Source organism: Doryrhamphus excisus, chromosome 3 (assembly GCF_030265055.1).
Source record: "Doryrhamphus excisus isolate RoL2022-K1 chromosome 3, RoL_Dexc_1.0, whole genome shotgun sequence".
Lineage (NCBI taxonomy): Eukaryota > Metazoa > Chordata > Actinopteri > Syngnathiformes > Syngnathidae > Doryrhamphus > Doryrhamphus excisus.
The window spans coordinates 23,948,104-23,967,063 of NC_080468.1; the positions used below are offsets into that span (position 1 = coordinate 23,948,104).

General features: G+C 42.8%; 3 protein-coding genes across 8 annotated transcripts in view; 2 read left to right on the top strand and 1 right to left on the bottom strand.

Annotated features, from left to right (window-relative positions):
• The window catches only part of rce1a (Ras converting CAAX endopeptidase 1a), a 60,803-nt gene extending 58,760 nt beyond the window's left edge, over positions 1–2,043 (top strand). Inside the window, exon 8 of the mRNA XM_058068058.1 lies at positions 1,901–2,043. Within this exon, the coding sequence (XP_057924041.1) occupies positions 1,901–2,028 (128 nt within the window). The 3' untranslated portion in view covers positions 2,029–2,043. The remainder of the gene's footprint in view (positions 1–1,900) is intronic.
• znf16l (zinc finger protein 16 like) lies at positions 1,374–5,037 on the bottom strand. Its single transcript, XM_058068005.1, has 3 exons — positions 4,217–5,037; positions 2,860–3,057; positions 1,374–2,770 (listed from the first exon to the last, which is right to left on the bottom strand). Exons 1-3 carry the CDS (start codon positions 4,935–4,937, stop codon positions 2,094–2,096), a joined length of 1,596 nt encoding a protein of 531 aa, XP_057923988.1. The 5' UTR covers positions 4,938–5,037; the 3' UTR covers positions 1,374–2,093.
• LOC131125888 (SH3 domain and tetratricopeptide repeat-containing protein 1) lies at positions 3,082–18,864 on the top strand. Of its 6 annotated transcripts, none has more exons than XM_058067870.1 (22): positions 3,082–4,054; positions 4,224–4,475; positions 4,692–4,898; positions 6,823–6,883; positions 7,038–7,103; positions 8,451–8,578; positions 9,029–9,134; positions 9,207–9,338; positions 9,504–9,702; positions 9,763–9,839; positions 9,906–10,101; positions 10,171–10,301; positions 11,599–11,637; positions 11,718–13,004; positions 13,063–13,203; positions 13,270–13,491; positions 13,561–13,741; positions 14,823–14,973; positions 15,049–15,171; positions 16,213–16,363; positions 16,433–16,629; positions 18,583–18,864. In XM_058067870.1, exons 4-22 carry the CDS (start codon positions 6,850–6,852, stop codon positions 18,862–18,864), a joined length of 3,843 nt encoding a protein of 1,280 aa, XP_057923853.1. In that variant the 5' UTR covers positions 3,082–4,054; positions 4,224–4,475; positions 4,692–4,898; positions 6,823–6,849. The 6 variants fall into 6 exon arrangements, with proteins under 6 accessions (XP_057923853.1, XP_057923852.1, XP_057923856.1 ...); XM_058067869.1 differs by lacking the exon at positions 3,082–4,054 and adding an exon at positions 6,599–6,729 and having other exon boundaries at positions 4,065–4,475; positions 4,692–6,469; XM_058067873.1 differs by lacking the exon at positions 3,082–4,054 and adding an exon at positions 6,599–6,729 and having other exon boundaries at positions 4,065–4,475; positions 4,692–6,469; positions 6,827–6,883.
• The last annotated feature ends 96 nt before the right edge of the window (positions 18,865–18,960 follow it).

Sequence of the window (18,960 nt, forward strand, 5' to 3'; positions counted from 1 at the left end):
AACGAAGAAAGGGAGAACATGCAAACTCTACACAGAAATGGCCGAGGGTGGAATTGAACCCTGGTCTCCTAGCTGTGAGGTCTGCGCGCTAACCACTCGTCCACCGTGCCGCCAAGCATCATATGTTATTATCAATTAATAATTGTTTTTTAGAATACACAGAGGGCTAATAAAGTGCGTGAATTGAAATGAAATAAGCCATTTATAAGATTCCCTCACAGATGAGTTGCCATCAACAGACCGTGACGTTTAATAAGGCCGCCTTGATTAATGTGTTGCAGTGAATTAAAAAAGCAGGAAGCAAGGCCAATTTGTTGTTAAATACACAGTTTGGACACGTCATTCTAGTGACAGCTGCTTCAGATCAGATCACGACTTGTCCGTGCCTCAGGTGGTCCTCAAGGAGAAGATTGTGGGGGAATAATTTCCCCAATGAAAATGCGGTTTGCTTGTAGAATACGCTTCAGCAGGGGGTTCTATGATCATTACAAGGAGAAAGAGGCATTGTGTGTTTACTTGGAATTAATTTCCTGTGTGAAAAGGTCATCCGGCAAAGTGGAACCAAAGTCGTTTTGGACTTGCCGCCTTTCATGTCAATGTCACCTTGCCGTGCACGTCCACCATGTTTTGCATTTTCTGTCAAAGTCCACTATGCCTTACTTGTGTACAGATTAGACTCCCCACCCACTCTCAAATTTGAGTAAATCAGTTTTGGATTACTCATTGGTGGAATCAGGGTGCATAGCGCCTCCTACAGTTAGGATTTGAGTAGAACAGTACACAGGTTTAGAATCGATGGAAGTGGAAGAAGAGGTAGAATGACAATGTAAGCTACAACTGACATACACTGACGCGCAGCTAATGATTAGCTAGTGATTAGCTAGCTAGTGATTAGCTAAAGTTTAGCTAGTAACGTTAGCTGTTATTACAACAATATGAATGTAAATTGTCGCTTATGACTTTGAGACTGCTTTTGTGAGTGACGGTACAAATATTTACACTGGTGGTTTGTATTTTTTTGGTTAAAACAAATGTAATATAGAGCGAGTTGGATACTGTCCCTTTAAGACAAGGCAGCCACATCCAGAACAATTGGGAGTACTTATTTTGCGTACGTTAAAGATGCTAAAAACCAGTCCAGTCTAAGTAAGTATATGTTTAGTTACCAAAAAAACCCTCAAACTTTTCATTTAACAACTTGCGCTTGAAAAAAAAACTTAATTCATACACATAACTCGAGAGGCAGCCCATAAAACATGTGGATCACTATGGTATGGTGTGACAGAACTTTTATTTCATTGTTCAAAGTAGAGTTTACACCAACTGAAATTAGTCTGATAATTAGGAAGATTGATGAAGGGTGATTAGGAAGGTTGCTTCCATTGTTTTTTAATGATCTATTACATCAGACATTATTTGGGTTTTTATTTGGCACCTTTAAAAATATATTAAGAGTTTATACAATATATAAAATGGCCACTAAATTGGGTTAAAAGTTAAACAGGACTTGATTACACGTCTGCTGTTAACATACATTACCAGTCAAAACCAGGACACGCTTGCTCATGCTGTTGAATGAGCAAGTGTGTCCAAATGTTTTGACTGCTTGTCCGTCCGTCCATTTTCTTGGCCTGCTTGTCCTCACTAGGGTTGCGGGTGTGCTTGAGCCTATCCCAGCTGTCTTTTCGAACGAGCGGCAGCGTCCAACCCAAGGCCACAAATAAGCATCCACACTCTGTTGTAACTGGTAGTGTATACTGGAGCACAAAGCGTGAAGGCCAACGTGGCTGCATTACTCGTATCGTCCACACGAGGGCGCCAAAGGTTTTGTTCATCATTTCTCATGTTTGCATGTGTTTGATTTGAATCAATTTTTATATTTGTTATTTATGTCCTACAGCTGACAAAAAGAGGAGGCACCGCTATGCAGAACTACTGAAGAACCAGAACCTTTGGTGGCCTCATCAATGCCTCCAGACGATCCTGGTAAGTCAGTCAATTCTCTTGTTAAATGTTTACTCATATTAACTCATGGCCTATTTATGAGTATTTTATCATGTCAGTACTTGGACATCACATCTGTAAGGCAGGAGTCACTCTGCAGGCGTACATCGGTGGCTCTTATAGGTGCCCAGGTGTCGAAAGCTGCGCCCACACTGCTGGCAGCAGTACGGGGTGGCTCCGCTGTGTATCCTCTGGTGGGTGTACAGGTTGCCCAGCTCTTTAAATCGGCGACCACACTGCGGGCAGGCGTATGGGCTCTCGCCGGTGTGGACGCGTTGATGTCTCTTGAGTCCAGAGAGGACCGAGAAGCCTTTTCCACATTGGGGGCAAGGGAAGGGGCTCTGGTCACCGCTGTGCACCAGCCTGTGGCTCTTCAAGCGAGCAGCGTGGCGGAACCTCTCCCCGCAGTCAGGACACGCGAAGGGTTTCTCTCCTGTGTGGATGCGCTGGTGCTGCCGCAGGTTGCCCAGGTAGTTGAACTGGCGGCCGCAGTCCCCACACTCGTATCTGCCCTTCATTTTCACCTCCTTGTTGGCGGCAGACGCATCTTCTCCTCCATCCTGTCCGAGCTCATTGTGTCCCGTGCCCACCGTGCTGCTGTCCCCTGCAACGGTAGGAGCAGCAACGATGCTCTGCAGGGCCTGGAGAGCTTGCACACCTTCTGTGTCCGAGTGAATCAGTTTAATATGCTCCTCCAGGAACGCCGAATCAGGACAGAAGGTTCCGCACAAAGAGCAAATGAAGGTGTGGTTGGGAAACTGCTGACCTGGAAAACACAAATAGACACAAAGTTAGAACAAATAAACACTTGTGATTAATTAAGGAAATCTCAATTGATTTCATTTCTTTGCCCACCTGTTTGAGGTCTGCCCGTGTTGCCCTGCAGGGGACTGTCGCCCTCCCCGGGAGAAGTGTGCGGCACCATGGAGAAATCAGCCGTCTGAATGTGTGAAAAGCGGGCCGGCGTCTGTTCAAGTCTTGATGAGCCTTTCTCGTCCTCATCTACCTCGGTTCTGGCAGCTGGAGCGTCCTCACACTCGGGCTGCTTCATCACTGACAAGACAATGTGGGTACGACATTCCATCACTGCTATTCACAAAAACACAAATAATTCATGCACACATAAAATCCATAAAAATTCTTATTTTTCATATTCTAAACCCCATAATATGCCTCTCACCATTATTCATTCATTCATTTTCTACCGCTTTTTCCTCACAAGGGTCACGGGGGTGCTGGAGCCTATCCCAGCTGTCTTTGGGCGAGAGGCGGGGTACACCCTGGACTGGTCGCCAGCCAATCACAGGGCACATATAGACAAACAACCATTCACACTCACATTCATACCTATGGACAATTTGGAGTCGCCAATTAACCTAGCATGTTTTTTTGGAATGTGGGAGGAAACCGGAGTACCTGGAGAAAACCCACACATGCATGGGCAGAACATGCAAACTCCACACAGAGATGGCCGAGGGTGGAATTGAACCCTGGTCTCCTCGCTGTGAGGTCTGCGCGCTAACCACTCGATCGCTGTGCCGCCGACAATAATTATTGTCTGTGTTAAAATTTCTGGCTGTATTAAATTGATTCATTGGATTTATTTATTTTTTCTATAGTAAAATTTGCTTTGGTTAGAGTACGTTTTGGTTTGAGCCGGACCTTCTGGAACGGATTAAAGATACACATACACATATACACAGATACACATTTTTGACTTGGGATTACTATGAATTCAATTAAACAATGAATTGTTAAATGTTCAATATTTCATAAGATACATTTTTTATGTTTTTTTAAGCCATGTACGGAGTACTTCAGCTCAAATGTCTGACTGTAAAAAGTTTAGGAACACCTGATTTAAACCATGGCCATGGTTCAATGTTTTAGTCGTTCCCCTGCTTTCATTCCTATTGTGTGCCAAATTCATTGCAGGTTCCGTCCTGTTGCCTTTCCATACACATACACGGAAAGGGAGGGACTAACGCGAGTGGTTGCAAATTGCAATTCACAATTAAAAAGGAGAAGAAGAGGAGAATCGTCATTTCCGGTAACGACAGTATAGGATTTGGTACAGCACTAGAGTCAAATTTCATACAGTACACAACATGTATACACTTATCGGAGTATAAGTATAAATAGAAACAGTAATAAGCATCCAGCGCTATTGGTTAAGTTGTTTTTTTTTTGTTTCCATGGTGACACGTTTTACCTTTCAGGTCTGCTGAGTACTCCACGGGAGCCATCCACTCGTAGTCATAAATGCGTTTGCTGCTAGTGGGGAGCATGTTGAAGATGTCATCCGCACTGGAGTCTGCGTGCCCAGGCCCGGAGGCTGCCACCCCGCTGTCCGGCCACAGATTGAGGGGATGCTGGTCGTCCTCCGGACGAGCGTCTCTGTCGTCGTTTTCTTGGCCGCTCTGCTCCCCGTCCATCTCCGCTCCCCCTCTGGAGTTCTTGTCCTTCATCAGGTAGTGACAAATCGCGTCGATGTTCTCTTTCTTCACCCCCGGAAGGATAGACTTAGCTCTCTTGGGGTCCGCGTTGAGCAGCTTGGAGGTCGGCTCGGACCTCTTACAGGCAGCTGCCTCCGCCTCCACGCTCGCTCCTCCGAGCTCCTTGGTGTCCCTCTGCACGCTGCTCAGCCTCGCCTTTAACACCGCGATCTCCTCTGTTTTTTCCCTCAGCTCCATTTTCAGTACCCGTATCCTAATGCTGACCATTTGGCGGATCTCGGAGATCGCCGTTTCTAACACCACGCTGATATTCCTGCCCAGGTGCTCGCTGATGTCGTTTACCGAGCACAGCAGCTCTTCGTCGGGCTCCAGCATCAGGAAATCGCCGTCGTTCGACCCGGGAGGCTCCATGAAAGCACCCTGGAGTCCAGGGGACAGGTTAGTGTCAGAGAAACTGTGATTTCTTTTGCGACTCATAGATGATTTAACACGACGATTCTCTGTTGACAGCAGAGTTTTTAAGCTAGCAAGCTAATGTTATGCTGATGCTCCAGGGTGGCTAGTGAAGTTTAGCATGGGTGATCACACCGGATTATAGTACTACAAAATAAAAGCAGCATAGTGAGAACAATGCTTTGACTAAGCCAATGTGAACCGTTAACTGACGTGTATTTTTTAAACCGGAAATTGGATCTTATCGTTATTAGACATGAACTTTACTATAAATGTTGCTCTTTAACGGTAACAGTAGACGTGGGCGATACTGCAAATTTTTGTAACGATCCGATACCAAGTAAATACTGCACATTGCCATTATTGCAGATGCACATTTTAGTGGTTTTTGCCTTAATTTGTTGATCATGATTATAATCACAATAAAACACTGGACAACAAATATATTTTTTTGTCAATGCATTTATTTTATCAATGCAATTTAAAAATATTTAAACACACATTTCCTCCAAATGACACATTTTCCTAAACCAGCACTCAAAAAGGAAAAGCGAGTAGTAAAACTGAGGTACACTGTTCCGCAGATAGTCCGCAGTAAGTGAAATCCGTGAGGTAGCCAACTATATTTTGCCACAATTATTATATATGTTTAAAGCTGTAAAATTCCTCACCATATATACAGGCATTAACATTTTCCCACCTTTGTCTCTTGGTTAAACACTCTCAAATTTCCTTTGAATTTTAATGATCAACTTACGAGATTGGACACAAATTCAGTGACTGAGGCATTCATTCTGTTGATCGTGGCTTGTCCTGGCGCCGTTGGGCTGTAGACTTTTTGCATCCTTATTAAAACATAATCCTCCCTGTCCTCCTTCATGAGCAAACTGGATACATCTTCAACGCTCACATGAGAATACAACACCATCTACTGGTAGCAGTAGTAAATACAAGGAGCAGACACATCTGAGAGATCACACTAATATAACACAAGGATGCAGAACACAATGTACGTTCATCCTCCAAAAAAGTGCAATCACCAATCGATCTTTTGTGTCTTTTAATGTTTAATATTTTTTCCAACAACCTCATTAAGAAAGCTGTTGTGGAATGACTAGTGTGCATAGTGTAGCTAACACCGGCTAATAACGTTTCTGCCAACATTGTATGTGTCATATGTTTGTACTTCTGGCAGTATAACTGCAAGTATTAGCCAAATGTTTGACTGATGGACTACATTTTGTTTTTTGTCTGATTACTTCATTTTTCCTGTGCACGTGTGTGTGTATGTGTGTGTGTTTGTAATGTGGGGTGTGGCTTGCATGCTCCGAGTAGATTGAGCGCCATCACCCCACTGCAAAAGTAAATGTGTGTACTGTGTTGCCACCTTTGATTCTGTAACATAGATTCATAACATTGATTTTTATTTTTTTTTAATAGGGTGCTTAACTGAAAACACTGTGAAGGTTAGATGTTAGTAAACTTATTGATATTTGTTGGAGTTTTTTTCCCTGAACTGCACCAAACTGTTCCAGAGCTTGTGTTCTCAGTGGAAGGTAACTTTATTACAAGCAATAAAAGACATTGAAGGCTTTCATTGAGTCAACTTGACTGGACTTTAGTGCTGTGACCTTTTTTTCCATGTGATTCTACGCGGGCTTGCTGGTATAAATTCCATCTCACAGAGGAACTGAGCGGAGGAAAGGAAGTGCTGAGTGTGTTCCTGGTGTGGCTCACACACACACACAAAATGACACAGTCAGTGCAAAAAAAACCAAAAGAGAAAGTTCTCTGAGGGAGCCTGCATGAACCAAATGTGGGCATCTTAACCCATTTCGGTAGTTTGGAAAGTTCTTTATTTGTTCACCGAGTGATGATTAACTTGCAAATGCCTGACTTTGTTTGAAAGGAAGGACTGGGCAAGCAGTTTTCTTCCATGATGGAGCGAAACAGACGGCACAGCAGACTTGGTAAGAATTTAATACAAAACTACAGTCATCTTATCATTAGAAAACACTGCAAAATATGGTACAGTGTCATTGTCAGTGAATACTATGCTTCATAATCGCATTTTAGAGTCGTGTACGTGTTATTTTTCCTTCATTGTGCATGATTCTTTTGCAGTGGGGGGCGCTTTTTGCAGAGATGCTGCCAGTGTTAAGGGAACACCCGGAGAGAACCTTCCAGGAGGTAGGCCTGCCACACATTCACATTCGTGACTGGGTCATAAAAACAGAAATACTGTATGACCCATGAAGTAGGCAGTCATGTGAATCCATTTAAAGTGTTCTCAAGTCACTGATTAATCTTAAAGTCAGTATGGACTCACTGACTCGTTACTATTTCTCAAACACACCAACTTTGTCATATACAGTAAACCTCGGATATATCGGATTCAATTGTTCCCAGTGGTTTTGTCCGATATAAGCGAAATCCGTTATATGCGTATACCGGAAAATGTCCGTTTTACGCATATATCGGATTTATATGCGTAAATCAGATTTTATCCGTTATAAAAAGGCACTTTCTTGATTATGTTTCCAATGTACCTGGACGCGCAGGCAACGCTGCAAACGCTGCAAATGACGTCGTATAGCGGCCTGTCACGATTCAGCGAATCGGAGCGCCATGATGCGGCCATCCGATATATGCGAGGGAAATTTAATGGAAATGCATTGGAACGGGACTGGAGATTTTGTCCGAAATAGGCGAAATCCGTTATAAAAAATCCGATATATGCAATGAATTATTATTGGAAATGCATTACAGAAAAATCGGTTCTTTTTTTATCTGTCCGTTGTGAGCGAATTTCCGATATATCCGAGTCCGATATATCCGAGGTTTACTGTAGTTTTATATGTGACAGTAGCTTCTTTTGTAATGTATATTGTGTGGGATTCCCACATAGTATAGTTCAAAGCTACCTTGCTTCTCTTGGTAATTAGTTGAATTGATGACAAATTAGTGATGATGATTTATTAATTAGATTAGATTAGATTCAACTTTATTGTTATTGCTCATGTCACTGGTACAGGGCAACAAAATGCAGTTAGCATCCAACCAGAAGTGCAATTTTAGTACCTTAGTAGTAAGTAAATGTATAAAAAAATGGACAGATCTATGTAAAAAAAACTATAACAGGCTATGACTATAATACAGTGAGGATATGTACAGGGATATAAATGACTATATTATGGCTATTGTAGATTATACAGATTATAAACAGTATGGATGTGACAATATATAATAACAGTAATATGTACAGTATTGCAATGAAGTGACTAGAGTACGGTTATTGCAGATTATATAAATTATAAACAGTATGATCTATGAATGCAACAAGATATTACAGTAATATGTACAATATTAATAATAATATATTATAATATTAAAATATTATAATAATACCATTACTGAAATAATCCACTACTGCATCAGGTTGATAACAAATTTGCATAATCGCCCACCTGTAGTTTTAGTACTTCATTCATGACGATGTTGAGGAGTTCTTCATTGAGTGCATTTGTTGATGCGTAGGTCTACCTCTACGTCTGGATGTGGTCACTGGTCCAGAGCGTCTTTCTGCGCTCGAGGAGTCGCAGGAACTGCAAGGGAAACTGCGGCTTTTGCAGGCCGACAGCACAGAACTCGATGCTCTTTTTACGGTGCAACACACACACAATTTTACAAAAACACACGCTCACTTTAGGTTTTTATTTATTATGTGACATGAATAGATGGAAATACAGTGAAGGGGAAATAAGTATTAGATTTTGCTGATTGTGTATGAAATGTACATATTTTTATGGTTCAATAAATGTTCTAAATTAATTTGTATTGAGGGAAATAAGTATTTGATCTCAACCAGTGGATGGTTGTGGCTGTTTCACCATCCCTGCAAGAGATGTCTGACCTCTGTGCTTATTTAATGTTATTCTTTTACATTCTGTGTTACAATAAACCTGCCATTAACATTCATTCTAGGGGGGGTAAACTTACACAAAATCAGCAGTGGATCAGCTAATTATTTTTCCCCCACTTTAAATACAAATATATATATTTTATAAATTGTTCAAGAATTATGATACTATATATTTCAATTTGTTGTCCAACAGGAGTTGTCTGCCCGTGTGGTCTCCATTGACAGCGAGGACAAAGTGATTTTTGTTACTTTCCAGATGTTTGAGCAAGTGTGGAAGTTCACCACATATTATACACATGGTAGGTTGACATTTCATATTCTTTTTACATCCATCTATTGGCGCTGTTGTCATATTTTTATCTTTTTAAAAGGTCTTCTGGGTCACTGCTTGGAGAATCTATTGTTCCATGAAAAGTCTTGGCTAGAGAAAGATCTAGCAATGGAGGTTTCCATCGATGAGGACACGCTTCACCTTGTTTACATGTGCATTCTCATGCAAGAAGGTAAGTGCAGTGGGGGGTGATATTTCCCATTCCACAGAGAATGACAAAAAAACATGAATAATGGAACCATTATACCATCTATAAGTTTATACATTTTCATAAATTTATATTATCATTAGAAACAAAATATTTACTTGGTGGGAATCGACTGTTTTGTGTCCTCAGCATCACTCTTCACCAGCTGCACGGCCAACCAGATGTTTGATAGCTCCACATCCGCTGGAGACCTGTACCTGGAGCAAGGGGACGTAGCCCTCTTTGAACCCCCCTTCCTGGGCTCAGGCTGGACTGTTCTTTGTTTAGCAGATGGAGCCCGGGGCACTGCCCCGAAACCTGCGCTGGAACCTGTTCTACCTTTTCATCAGTGAGTCACATAGCTACCCATGTAACAAAATATGTTGTGTCATGGCGTGTCCACATGCAGGTGGTTTCTCAAGTCTTGTGCAGAAAGCATTTTGGTTGGGGACGGCAAGCCTGTCTGTGATTTCCCTCTGCATTTTGGTACGTCTCTAGACATCATTTTTATTCACAAAAATATATTATTTATGAAAGCCTTGTTTCATTCAGCAAGAGGCATCTGTGTGGCCGCTGTGCAGTATGATGCCGAAGGTCCAGACGAGCTCAGTTTGTTACCAGGCGATCGCGTTATCATTGTGGGACGACTCGCATCCTGTCACCTTTGGTTCTTAGGCATGAAGGAAGCAACTAGCGAAGTAGGCCTGGTGGGAACGAGCAACGTCAAAGTGTCCGCTGACACATACGAGTGAGTATGTCAAAGCAAAAAAAAAAAAAAATGAATGCAAATCATCAGCTGTTGTGTATTATTGTCCAGGTCAGCAGACGTCCTTCTGGACACAGAGGAAGCCACCTTGTTTAGACTGCAAGAGGACAAGGTCATTGAGCAAAGCACCGCTTTGTTGAAGGACAAATGTTGCAGTGACATCAGTCGTTACTACAAGCTAGGTAAGACTTTTGTCATTGCATGAAATTCTGCTTCATTTATCTCCAAACAGTCTTCCTAAATCAATCTGTACATGCACAGTAACATGGAATAGTACATTGCATCGGAAGGGAGCTGTGAGTGGTCCAAACAATTGTGTTAGATTACACATTTTCATGTGGTTTTCCATTCTTTTCCATTCCATTGTCTTCCTATTATTCGTGGTGGCAGCAATCTCAGTAGGGATTCCGATCCCTGGCCAACTCTTCCAGGGATGACGCCAAGGCCTTTCCCAGTTTTAAGCACATAAATTAAGATGAGGCTGAATGGTGGCAGAGTGGTTAACACGCAAGCCACACAAAAAAATATTAATTGATAATACATAATGATGCTGGGCGGCACGTCGGTCTAGTGGTTACCAGGGTTCAATTCCACCCTCGGCCATCTCTGTGTGGAGTTTGCATGTTCTCCCCGTGCATGCGTGGGTTTTCTCCGGGTACTCCGGTTTCCTCCCACATTCCAAAAACATGCTAGGTTAATTGGTGACTCCAAATTGTCCATAGGTATGAATGTGAGTGTGAATGGTTGTTTGTCTATATGTGCCCTGTGATTGGCTGGCGACCAGTCCAGGGAGTACCCCGCCTCTCGCCTGAAGACAGCTGGGATAGGCTCCAGCATGCCCACGACCCTAGTGAAGAAAAGCGGTATAGAAGATACATGGATGGATGAAAGACGAAAAATCAATAATCTGTTTTTTGGAGACTTTTGAGGGCCCCTGGAAATCTTGGTGCCCTAGATAATTGCCTGTATTTGCTAATAATAATTCATTCATTCATTCATTTTCTACCGCTTTTCCTCATGAGGGTCGCGGAGGGTGCTGGAGCCTATCCCAGCTGTCTTCGGGCGAGAGGCGGGGTACACCCTGGACTGGTCGCCAGCCAATCACAGGGCACATCTAGACAAACAACCATTCACACTCACATTCATACCTATGGACAATTTGGAGTCGCCAATTAACCTAGCATGTTTTTGGAATGTGGGAGGAAACCGGAGTGCTAATAATAATAAGAATAATAATACATTTTATTTGTATAGCGCTTTTCAAAATACTCAAAGACACTTTACAGAAGAATGGAGTTGAATAAAGCAAGTAAACAGAGTAGAAGACAACAAAATACAACATTCATTCGTTAATACACAGTTAAAACATGAGTAAAAGCGGGGCGGGGCACAGTAAAAAGTATAATGGTAAGTTCGATACGGATAGAAGCAAAATGTAATACAGAAATAACATAATGTTATTGTTTTGTTCAATTCCAGATGTGTTCACTTTCCAAGACTCTGAGAAGAAGCAGTCAAGTAAGTCCATCATCTTCTCACGTTGGATCAAGTCCTATGACAGAAGAATCTGCACTCAGTGGTTTAATTTTATATTTCAGGAGCTCCGTCTGCCACACTTGAACCAGTCTTAAGAAAAATTATTCTTACCCAAGAGAAGGATTCATCCTCCGAGTGTATCCTGGAGAGGATCCAAAATGATGTGAACAAGGCCGATGAAGTCAAACTTCCTTTTTTCGTAGCAGCTGAAGAAGGACACAGAAACATCACAATGCTTGTGTCTTTTTTGGACGGACAACACTGTAAAGATGAGTTCAAGGTCCTCTACAATCTCAGTCCTGATCTCCTGTCCTCGTCTGTCTTCTGCGCTCATGAGGATGAGTTGATTTCTTTCCTAGCTATTGCCAGGGAAACCGCTAGGAAAAAGAGACTATTGTGGCCGCAGACGCGTCTTTGCTTCCTATTGGCTAAGCTTTGTGCAGGCAGATCAAAGTTCAGCCAGGCCCGAGTGTACTTGGAGGAAGCTCTTGGCGTTCCCTGTGAAACCTTCACTGACATCAGGCTACTGGCCAGCATTTACTCAAACTTGGCTGGCATTTATCTTTTACAGAAGAACACAGAGAGCTTCTTTGGTCAGGCGGAGCGACTTGCCGCTTTGTTGATGGCAACTCCAGACTGCTTGGAATGCGTGGAGGACAGCTCGGTTCTTAAATACATCCTCAAGAAAGCACTTCTGTCTCACAACAAAACGGTAGAAGCCCGAGCTTGTTACCTCCTGGCTATGCATCACTGGACTCGTGCTGAGGGTGCAAAAGTGGTCCCATACCTGGAAAGACTACTTGCGCTTTGTGCTGGAGCACAGGGAATGTTAAACATCTCCACTAGTGGAGGATATCTAATTCTAGGCAGGCTCTACAGAGAAATGAGCCTCCCTAATCTTAGTGTTAGCTCAGCACGGAGAGCATCCTTGCATCCTGGTTTAACGCTGACTGAAAGCCTCAGCAGCATGCTTCTCGTCTCCAAAAATGTCCAACAACTGTGTGGAACCCAGGAAAAGAACTCCTTCCCGGCTTTCATGGCTCCCTATTTAAACCAGTGTCTTACTTTAACCGGGATGCAAGGAGCATGCAAACAGTTGAAGCACCAGCTTGCTGTGTGTCTTTCACAGCTCTTTTATCAGCATAGAATGGTCGGCAAAGCCATCCAACTCATGCAGGCACTCATCGACAATCCCCCTCCGTGTCTTTCCGACTCACTGGCGGAACAGAAGAGTGCTCTTATCTGGCTGGCGTGGCTGCATATCGACAACGGCCAAGCGACCGTGGCGCTGCGCATCTTGGATGAGGTCCTCACCGCGCTCCCAGAGCACTGCACCACGCCACTGGAAGGTCGGTATGTGGTTTAACATAAACTGCACTGTTTGTGCTAACTTATTGTGACATTTAGGATTGGTTCTCAACATGCGTGGCGTAGCGCTGCGCTGCATGGGAGACCTCCGGAGGGCAGCAGAGAGCTACCAGGGTGCTGTGGACATCTGCCAGGAGTATGAAGACATGGCAAACTGGGCTGTAGCTCAGGCTAACATTGGTACTAATCACATATAGCAGATATACGATGTATTTCAGTCAGTGACCCGTCCTCACCCTTGCCCAGGGCTGCTTTGTCTTAAGGCGGGTGCTAAAGGACTAGCGCAGAGGCACCTCATGGAGTCTGTGCAGCTTTTCTCCGAGCTGGATGAAGGAGGTCATGAGACGACCTTCATCGCCGTGCTGCTGGAGCTGGGACGACACTACGTGGACCAGCAGCAAACGCATTATGGGAAAGGATGCTACGAGTGGGCTCTGCTGCTCGCCATGCATGCTAACCTCTTACAATGTAAAACATTCAAACGCTGATCTCATTGATTCCAAATTGATTCCAAACAGGAATTTCAATGATTGACAGGCCAGCTGAATGCCACCAGATGTCTGTGCCACCTGTATGAACGTGAGCGCTCGGAGCAGGCCCAGTGCATCATCTACAACCAATACCAGGTCCGACTGCTTCAAGGCACACGGGAGCGGGAACAGGAGGGGGAGACGCTGGAAATAGTCAGCCAGCTGTACCTTTCGCTGGCCACTCACAGGTGACCTCTTTAACTCTTTGGAGTCTTGACGCATGCAGCAATAATAGATGTTGTGGAATGATCATACAGCCACACAGAAGCTCCATGTTAACTCTTATCCAAGGTGCAGACGAGTCTTTAAATCAGGGGTCTCAAACTCAATTTACTCGGGGGCCACTGGAGCTCGGGTCTGGGTGAGACTGGGCCGCATCAGGTTTTCCCAACAAAAAAAAACAACGCATTTATTAAAAACAAAAAAATTTTTAAAAACTTCGCTTTGGTTCCAAATTTCTACAATAGAAGCTCTGATAAAACATTCCACTGTTCTCAAATATCTTACTTTTTTATTTTTCTACACAAAATAAGAAGAAAAATAAATAAACAAATCAAGAATAAAGAAAATCAATCAGTAATAAATAAATATAATAATAATAATAATAAAACGGCAAATAATAAAAACTTAAGAAACCACATATAGTTGGTTGGCAGACAAATTATTTTTTTCAGATTAAAATTAACAAAGCATTATTAGAGCCCTGTAGACATGACAAAACACGACTATAGTCACATTTATACTTTTTTTATTTACAACATATTGCGCAACTGCAGTGTCTTGAGACGCATGCTAACTCGCAAACTAGAGAGCTAGCGACCTAAACGGTAGCCTTCAAGTTATTTCCTTTAAACTTAAATAGCCAAAAACTTACCACTTCCACACGGATAGGAAGGATAACTATTAACAGTTATTTAACCTTTAACATGAACATTAATCAAACGTAATAATTTTTTCTGGGTACATGATACCATACAGCATCCATATCAAACTTAAACATTAAACTTTCATATCAAGGCGGGGGCCTCAAACTAGTGTCCTGCGGGCCACATTTGGCCCGCGGGCCGCGTGTTTGAGACCCCTGCTTTAAATAGTGAAAATTGGGCACTAAACAGAAAATGAAACATGACACCAACTTGGTATTGATGGGAAAAAGCTTGTCATCAATCGATCTAAGCATGAACAGCTATTTGGTTGCAGAGGGAGAGGGGGAAAGTGTTAATAAAGCTACACACAAAAAGCACTATATTGATAGTGGAATGTTTGCAGGGCATATCGTGCAGCTCTAGACTACACAAAGAGCAGCCTGGCTATTTTCATTGACTTGGGCTTCAGGGAGAAAGAGGCGCACGGCTGGCTGCAGGCCGGGAAAATCTACCACCTCCTGGGCCAGAATGAACTTGTGGAACTTTACCTACAGGTCTATCGAAAGAGCCATTTCCATAATCGTTGTGCTCCGAAACATGAATTTATGTTTTGTTGCTGTGGTGTTCAGGTGGCTCAGGACGTGGCTCTGAGCACAGGAGACACCAAGTTCATCCTGGAAGTGCTGGAAGCTGCCGGGGACCTTTTCTTCAACAGCAGCCAGGAAAGAGACAAAGCTGTTGTCTACTACAGGGTAATCAAAGCTCATTTTTGTTCCCAAAGCCAGTGATTTTCAACCACTGTACCTTGAGAAACCGTCAGGTGTGCCGTGAGGAATTATCCAATATCACTTTTTATAATTAACATTTATTAATCATCATTTGCAAATATTATGTCAATAACCATGAATATATGGAGCCAAATATTCCAATTGCATTTGGTATATTTGCTCAAACGGAAAGAATTGAACAGGGATGGAATATTCCTTTAACCAATCCGATTGTGCCGGCTCAAACAGAAATTTGTCAGGGTGCGTTCTTCTTCTTCTGTTGTTTATTGGCGGTTGGCAAGCAGCTTTCGTATGCATTACCGCTATCTGTGAAACAGAATCTAAACCCTTCTATACTTTATTCACAAGTCCAGTTTTATTAAAAAAGAAAATATATTTTATATAGATATATATAAAACACGTCCTGAGTTTAATTATAAAATATTAGCAAGATTGAATTTGATCTTTTCCTGTTTAAATTTATCCCCGGGTGCGTTCTTTCAGCACATGCTCAGATATGACGTAACACGCAGATCCAGATGTTCTTCAGTTTTAAAAATGGAGGCCAGCAATCTGCACTTTGTTTTTGATTCAAACTAAATTTCAAGACTGGACAGACGAAAAACGGACAATTTAGAGTTATTCCAACAAGTGAAAGAAAAACTCGGGGAAGCCGGTATCACATGATGTTGATGTTTACGTTTTACTGCACATGACCCATTGACTATTCTGGTTGGATACCATTGTTTTCCCGAAAGGTCATATGGAAAGAGAAAACTCGTCATGTAAAAACATGGCTACTGTGGAGTGTCTGTGGTGTAAAGACTGGCAGAGCAATGTAATATTGATCCGCGTGGGAACACCTACCTTGTTCCTCCAATGCACGTGTGAGGTCATGGTGACATTTTGTAACATTTTTGGTTAGTGGTGTGCCACAAGATTTTTCCAATGTAAAAAACGTGCCGTGGCTCAAAAAAGGTTGAAAAACACTGCCCTAAGCAGCATATGTTGTTTTTGTGCCTGCAGGATCGCGCTCTGCCTATTGCGGTGAAGTATGGTAGCTTGGCCAGCAGGCTAAGGTTGTGCAACAAGCTGTCAGAAGTCATGCTTAGCCTAAAACTCTACGGAGAAGCTGTGGAGTTTGCTCACACCGTGCTGGACATCAGTATCACGCTAGGTATAGTGCAACACAAGTAGGGCTTAACATCGGAATTAAATGTAAAGTCACACTGACTCTGTGACGCAGGCGATCATCTGAATGAGCGTGTGGGCTACCATCGACTGGCCCGTTTGTACCAGTGTTTGGATCAATGCGAGCTGGCAGAACACTACTACCTGAAGACACTCAGCCTGTGTCCAGCACCTCTGCAGTTTGATGAGGAAGCTCTCTACTATGCCAGGGTCTACCACAACTTGGGGGACATCCTCTTCTACCATCTAAAGGTATGGCAGAGCGGATGTGTCAGAACCGTGAGAGCGAGGGAGGGCTGTATTTACAGTTATCACATACTACAGTATTAATTGGCCCTGTACCCTAGAAACCGCCCATGAATGATACGGGAAAAAGCCGAAATGATACTGTGTCAAAGCCCAGGGCAGTGATACTGATAAAATATAGAATTTAACCATGTCCAGTATCAGCCCTCATAGCTGTCCACTCAGAGCGCGCTGCTCTGGTATCGTGCCCGTGAAAAAACAACCAATCAGAGAACAGCACACGAGTGCTTAGCGCCTAGTGCTTCTCCAGTCACCAAAAAACCCAAACTTGATTAATGGAACTTTAATTGTCAGACATTGATAAGATAAGACTGTTGATAAAATATTATTGTTGAAATAGTTTTGCAATTATTGTATTTACACTGTTTAGATATAATACATGTAATAAACGGAACATTTTCTGGAAACAAAATGGTCTTTTGATTAAATAGTACGTGATAATAAGCTCATGATTAAATAGTATGTGATTATAAGATCATCACGACCTTCGGTCTCGGGCTGATACTGACACTTGGGGGCATGATACCTGGCCTGATACCAGACAAACCATGTGATAACCTATAAATATGTTTAAAGAAGATGACAACCTGTCTGCGACCCACACATCAGGCCACGGTCCACCGTGTTCTTATTGTTCTGAAAAGTGTCCGCTTAAGCCAACGTCGACTGACATGGGAGACCGCTTTTGTTGACACAAAATTCAGTCCATTTAAACATCAGTCTATTTATGTCAGAGTAGAGCTTCAATATGCAAAAAGACTAAATGGGACCCTGTTTTTTGAATCTGTCTGTTTCACGTCAACTACCCTCATGTCCTCCTTAACTACAGTAAACCTTGGATATATCTGAAATTCGCTCACAACAGACAGATAAAAAAGAACCGATTTTTCTGTAATGCATTTCCAATAAAAATTCATTGCATATATCGGATTTTTTATAACGGATTTCGCCTATTTCAGACAAAATTTCTAGTCCCGTTCCAATGCATTTCCATTAAATTTCCCTCGCATATATCGGATGGCCGCATCGTGGCGCTCCGATTCACGAATCGTGACAGGCCGCTTATACGACGTCATTTGCAGCGTTTGCAGCGTTGCCTGCGCGTCCAGGTACATTGGAAACATAGTCAAGGAAGTGCCTTTTTATAATGGATAAAATCCGATTTACGCATATACCGGATATAAATCCGATATATGCGTAAAACGGACATTTTCCGGTATACGCATATAACGGATTTCGCTTATATCGGACAAAACCAGTGGGAACAATTGAATCCGATATATCCGAGGTTTACTGTACATCCATAAACCTCCTCTTTGGTCTTCTTCTACGCCTCCTACCTGGCAGCTCTAAACGCAGCATCCTTCTACCAATATATATTTACTATCTCTTCAAGGCCTCTAACATGTAATGTCCCTCTGATGTACTCGTTCCTGATCCTATCCATCATGGTCACCCCCATTGAGAACCTCAGCATTGTTACTTGTGCTGAGTGCAGTCCAATAATCATCAGATGGCGTCTGCGAGAGAAAGCGTTTAAGTAAAAAAAAAATCTTCAAAGGCCTCGCGTCCTTCAACCCCACAAAACTGACCGTTTTGAATTAGCATGAGAGCACCAAATATGGGACATCGAAAGGTTTTATTCTCTAACCTGATGGCTTCCAACGTTACTGGCATGACAAGGAGATCCCACCCAAGATGTTTTCCTCACAGCACAAAGGTGGGGGCACTATCATTTTCCTTAAATGCAACAATGGAGCTTCAGGTTGTGCAGGAGCGTCAAACGGCACATGGCTATGTGGAAATGATCCCTCATACCGGAAGGCCCTTGTCTGTGTGGTAATGATTGGCTTTTTCAACAGGACTAAAATGTCTAAAATAATTCAATTCTTCCTGCAGGAGCCCTTTGATGCTGCAGGCTACTACCACTTGGCGCTGGCAGCCGCCATGGATGTCGGGAATAAGCAATGCCAGCTAACGCTGTGCACCCGGCTAGCCACCATCTACCACAACTTCCTCATGGACCGCGAGCTCTCACTCTATTTTTATAAGAAAGCCAGAGGACTTGCCGCAGAGCTGAATGTGAGGAGGATAAACATCTTGGCGGATCACAAGTATGTCGCAGCAGTGGACTGTAGCACACATTTAACGTCATCATTTAATTCTGGACTGTCTACTTAGTGGAAATGTTCCTTTTTTGGCCATTTTATCAACACTGTGATTATACTAAACCAAGCAAATTGTTTGATCTAGCACACTTTTTTTTTATTTCTTACT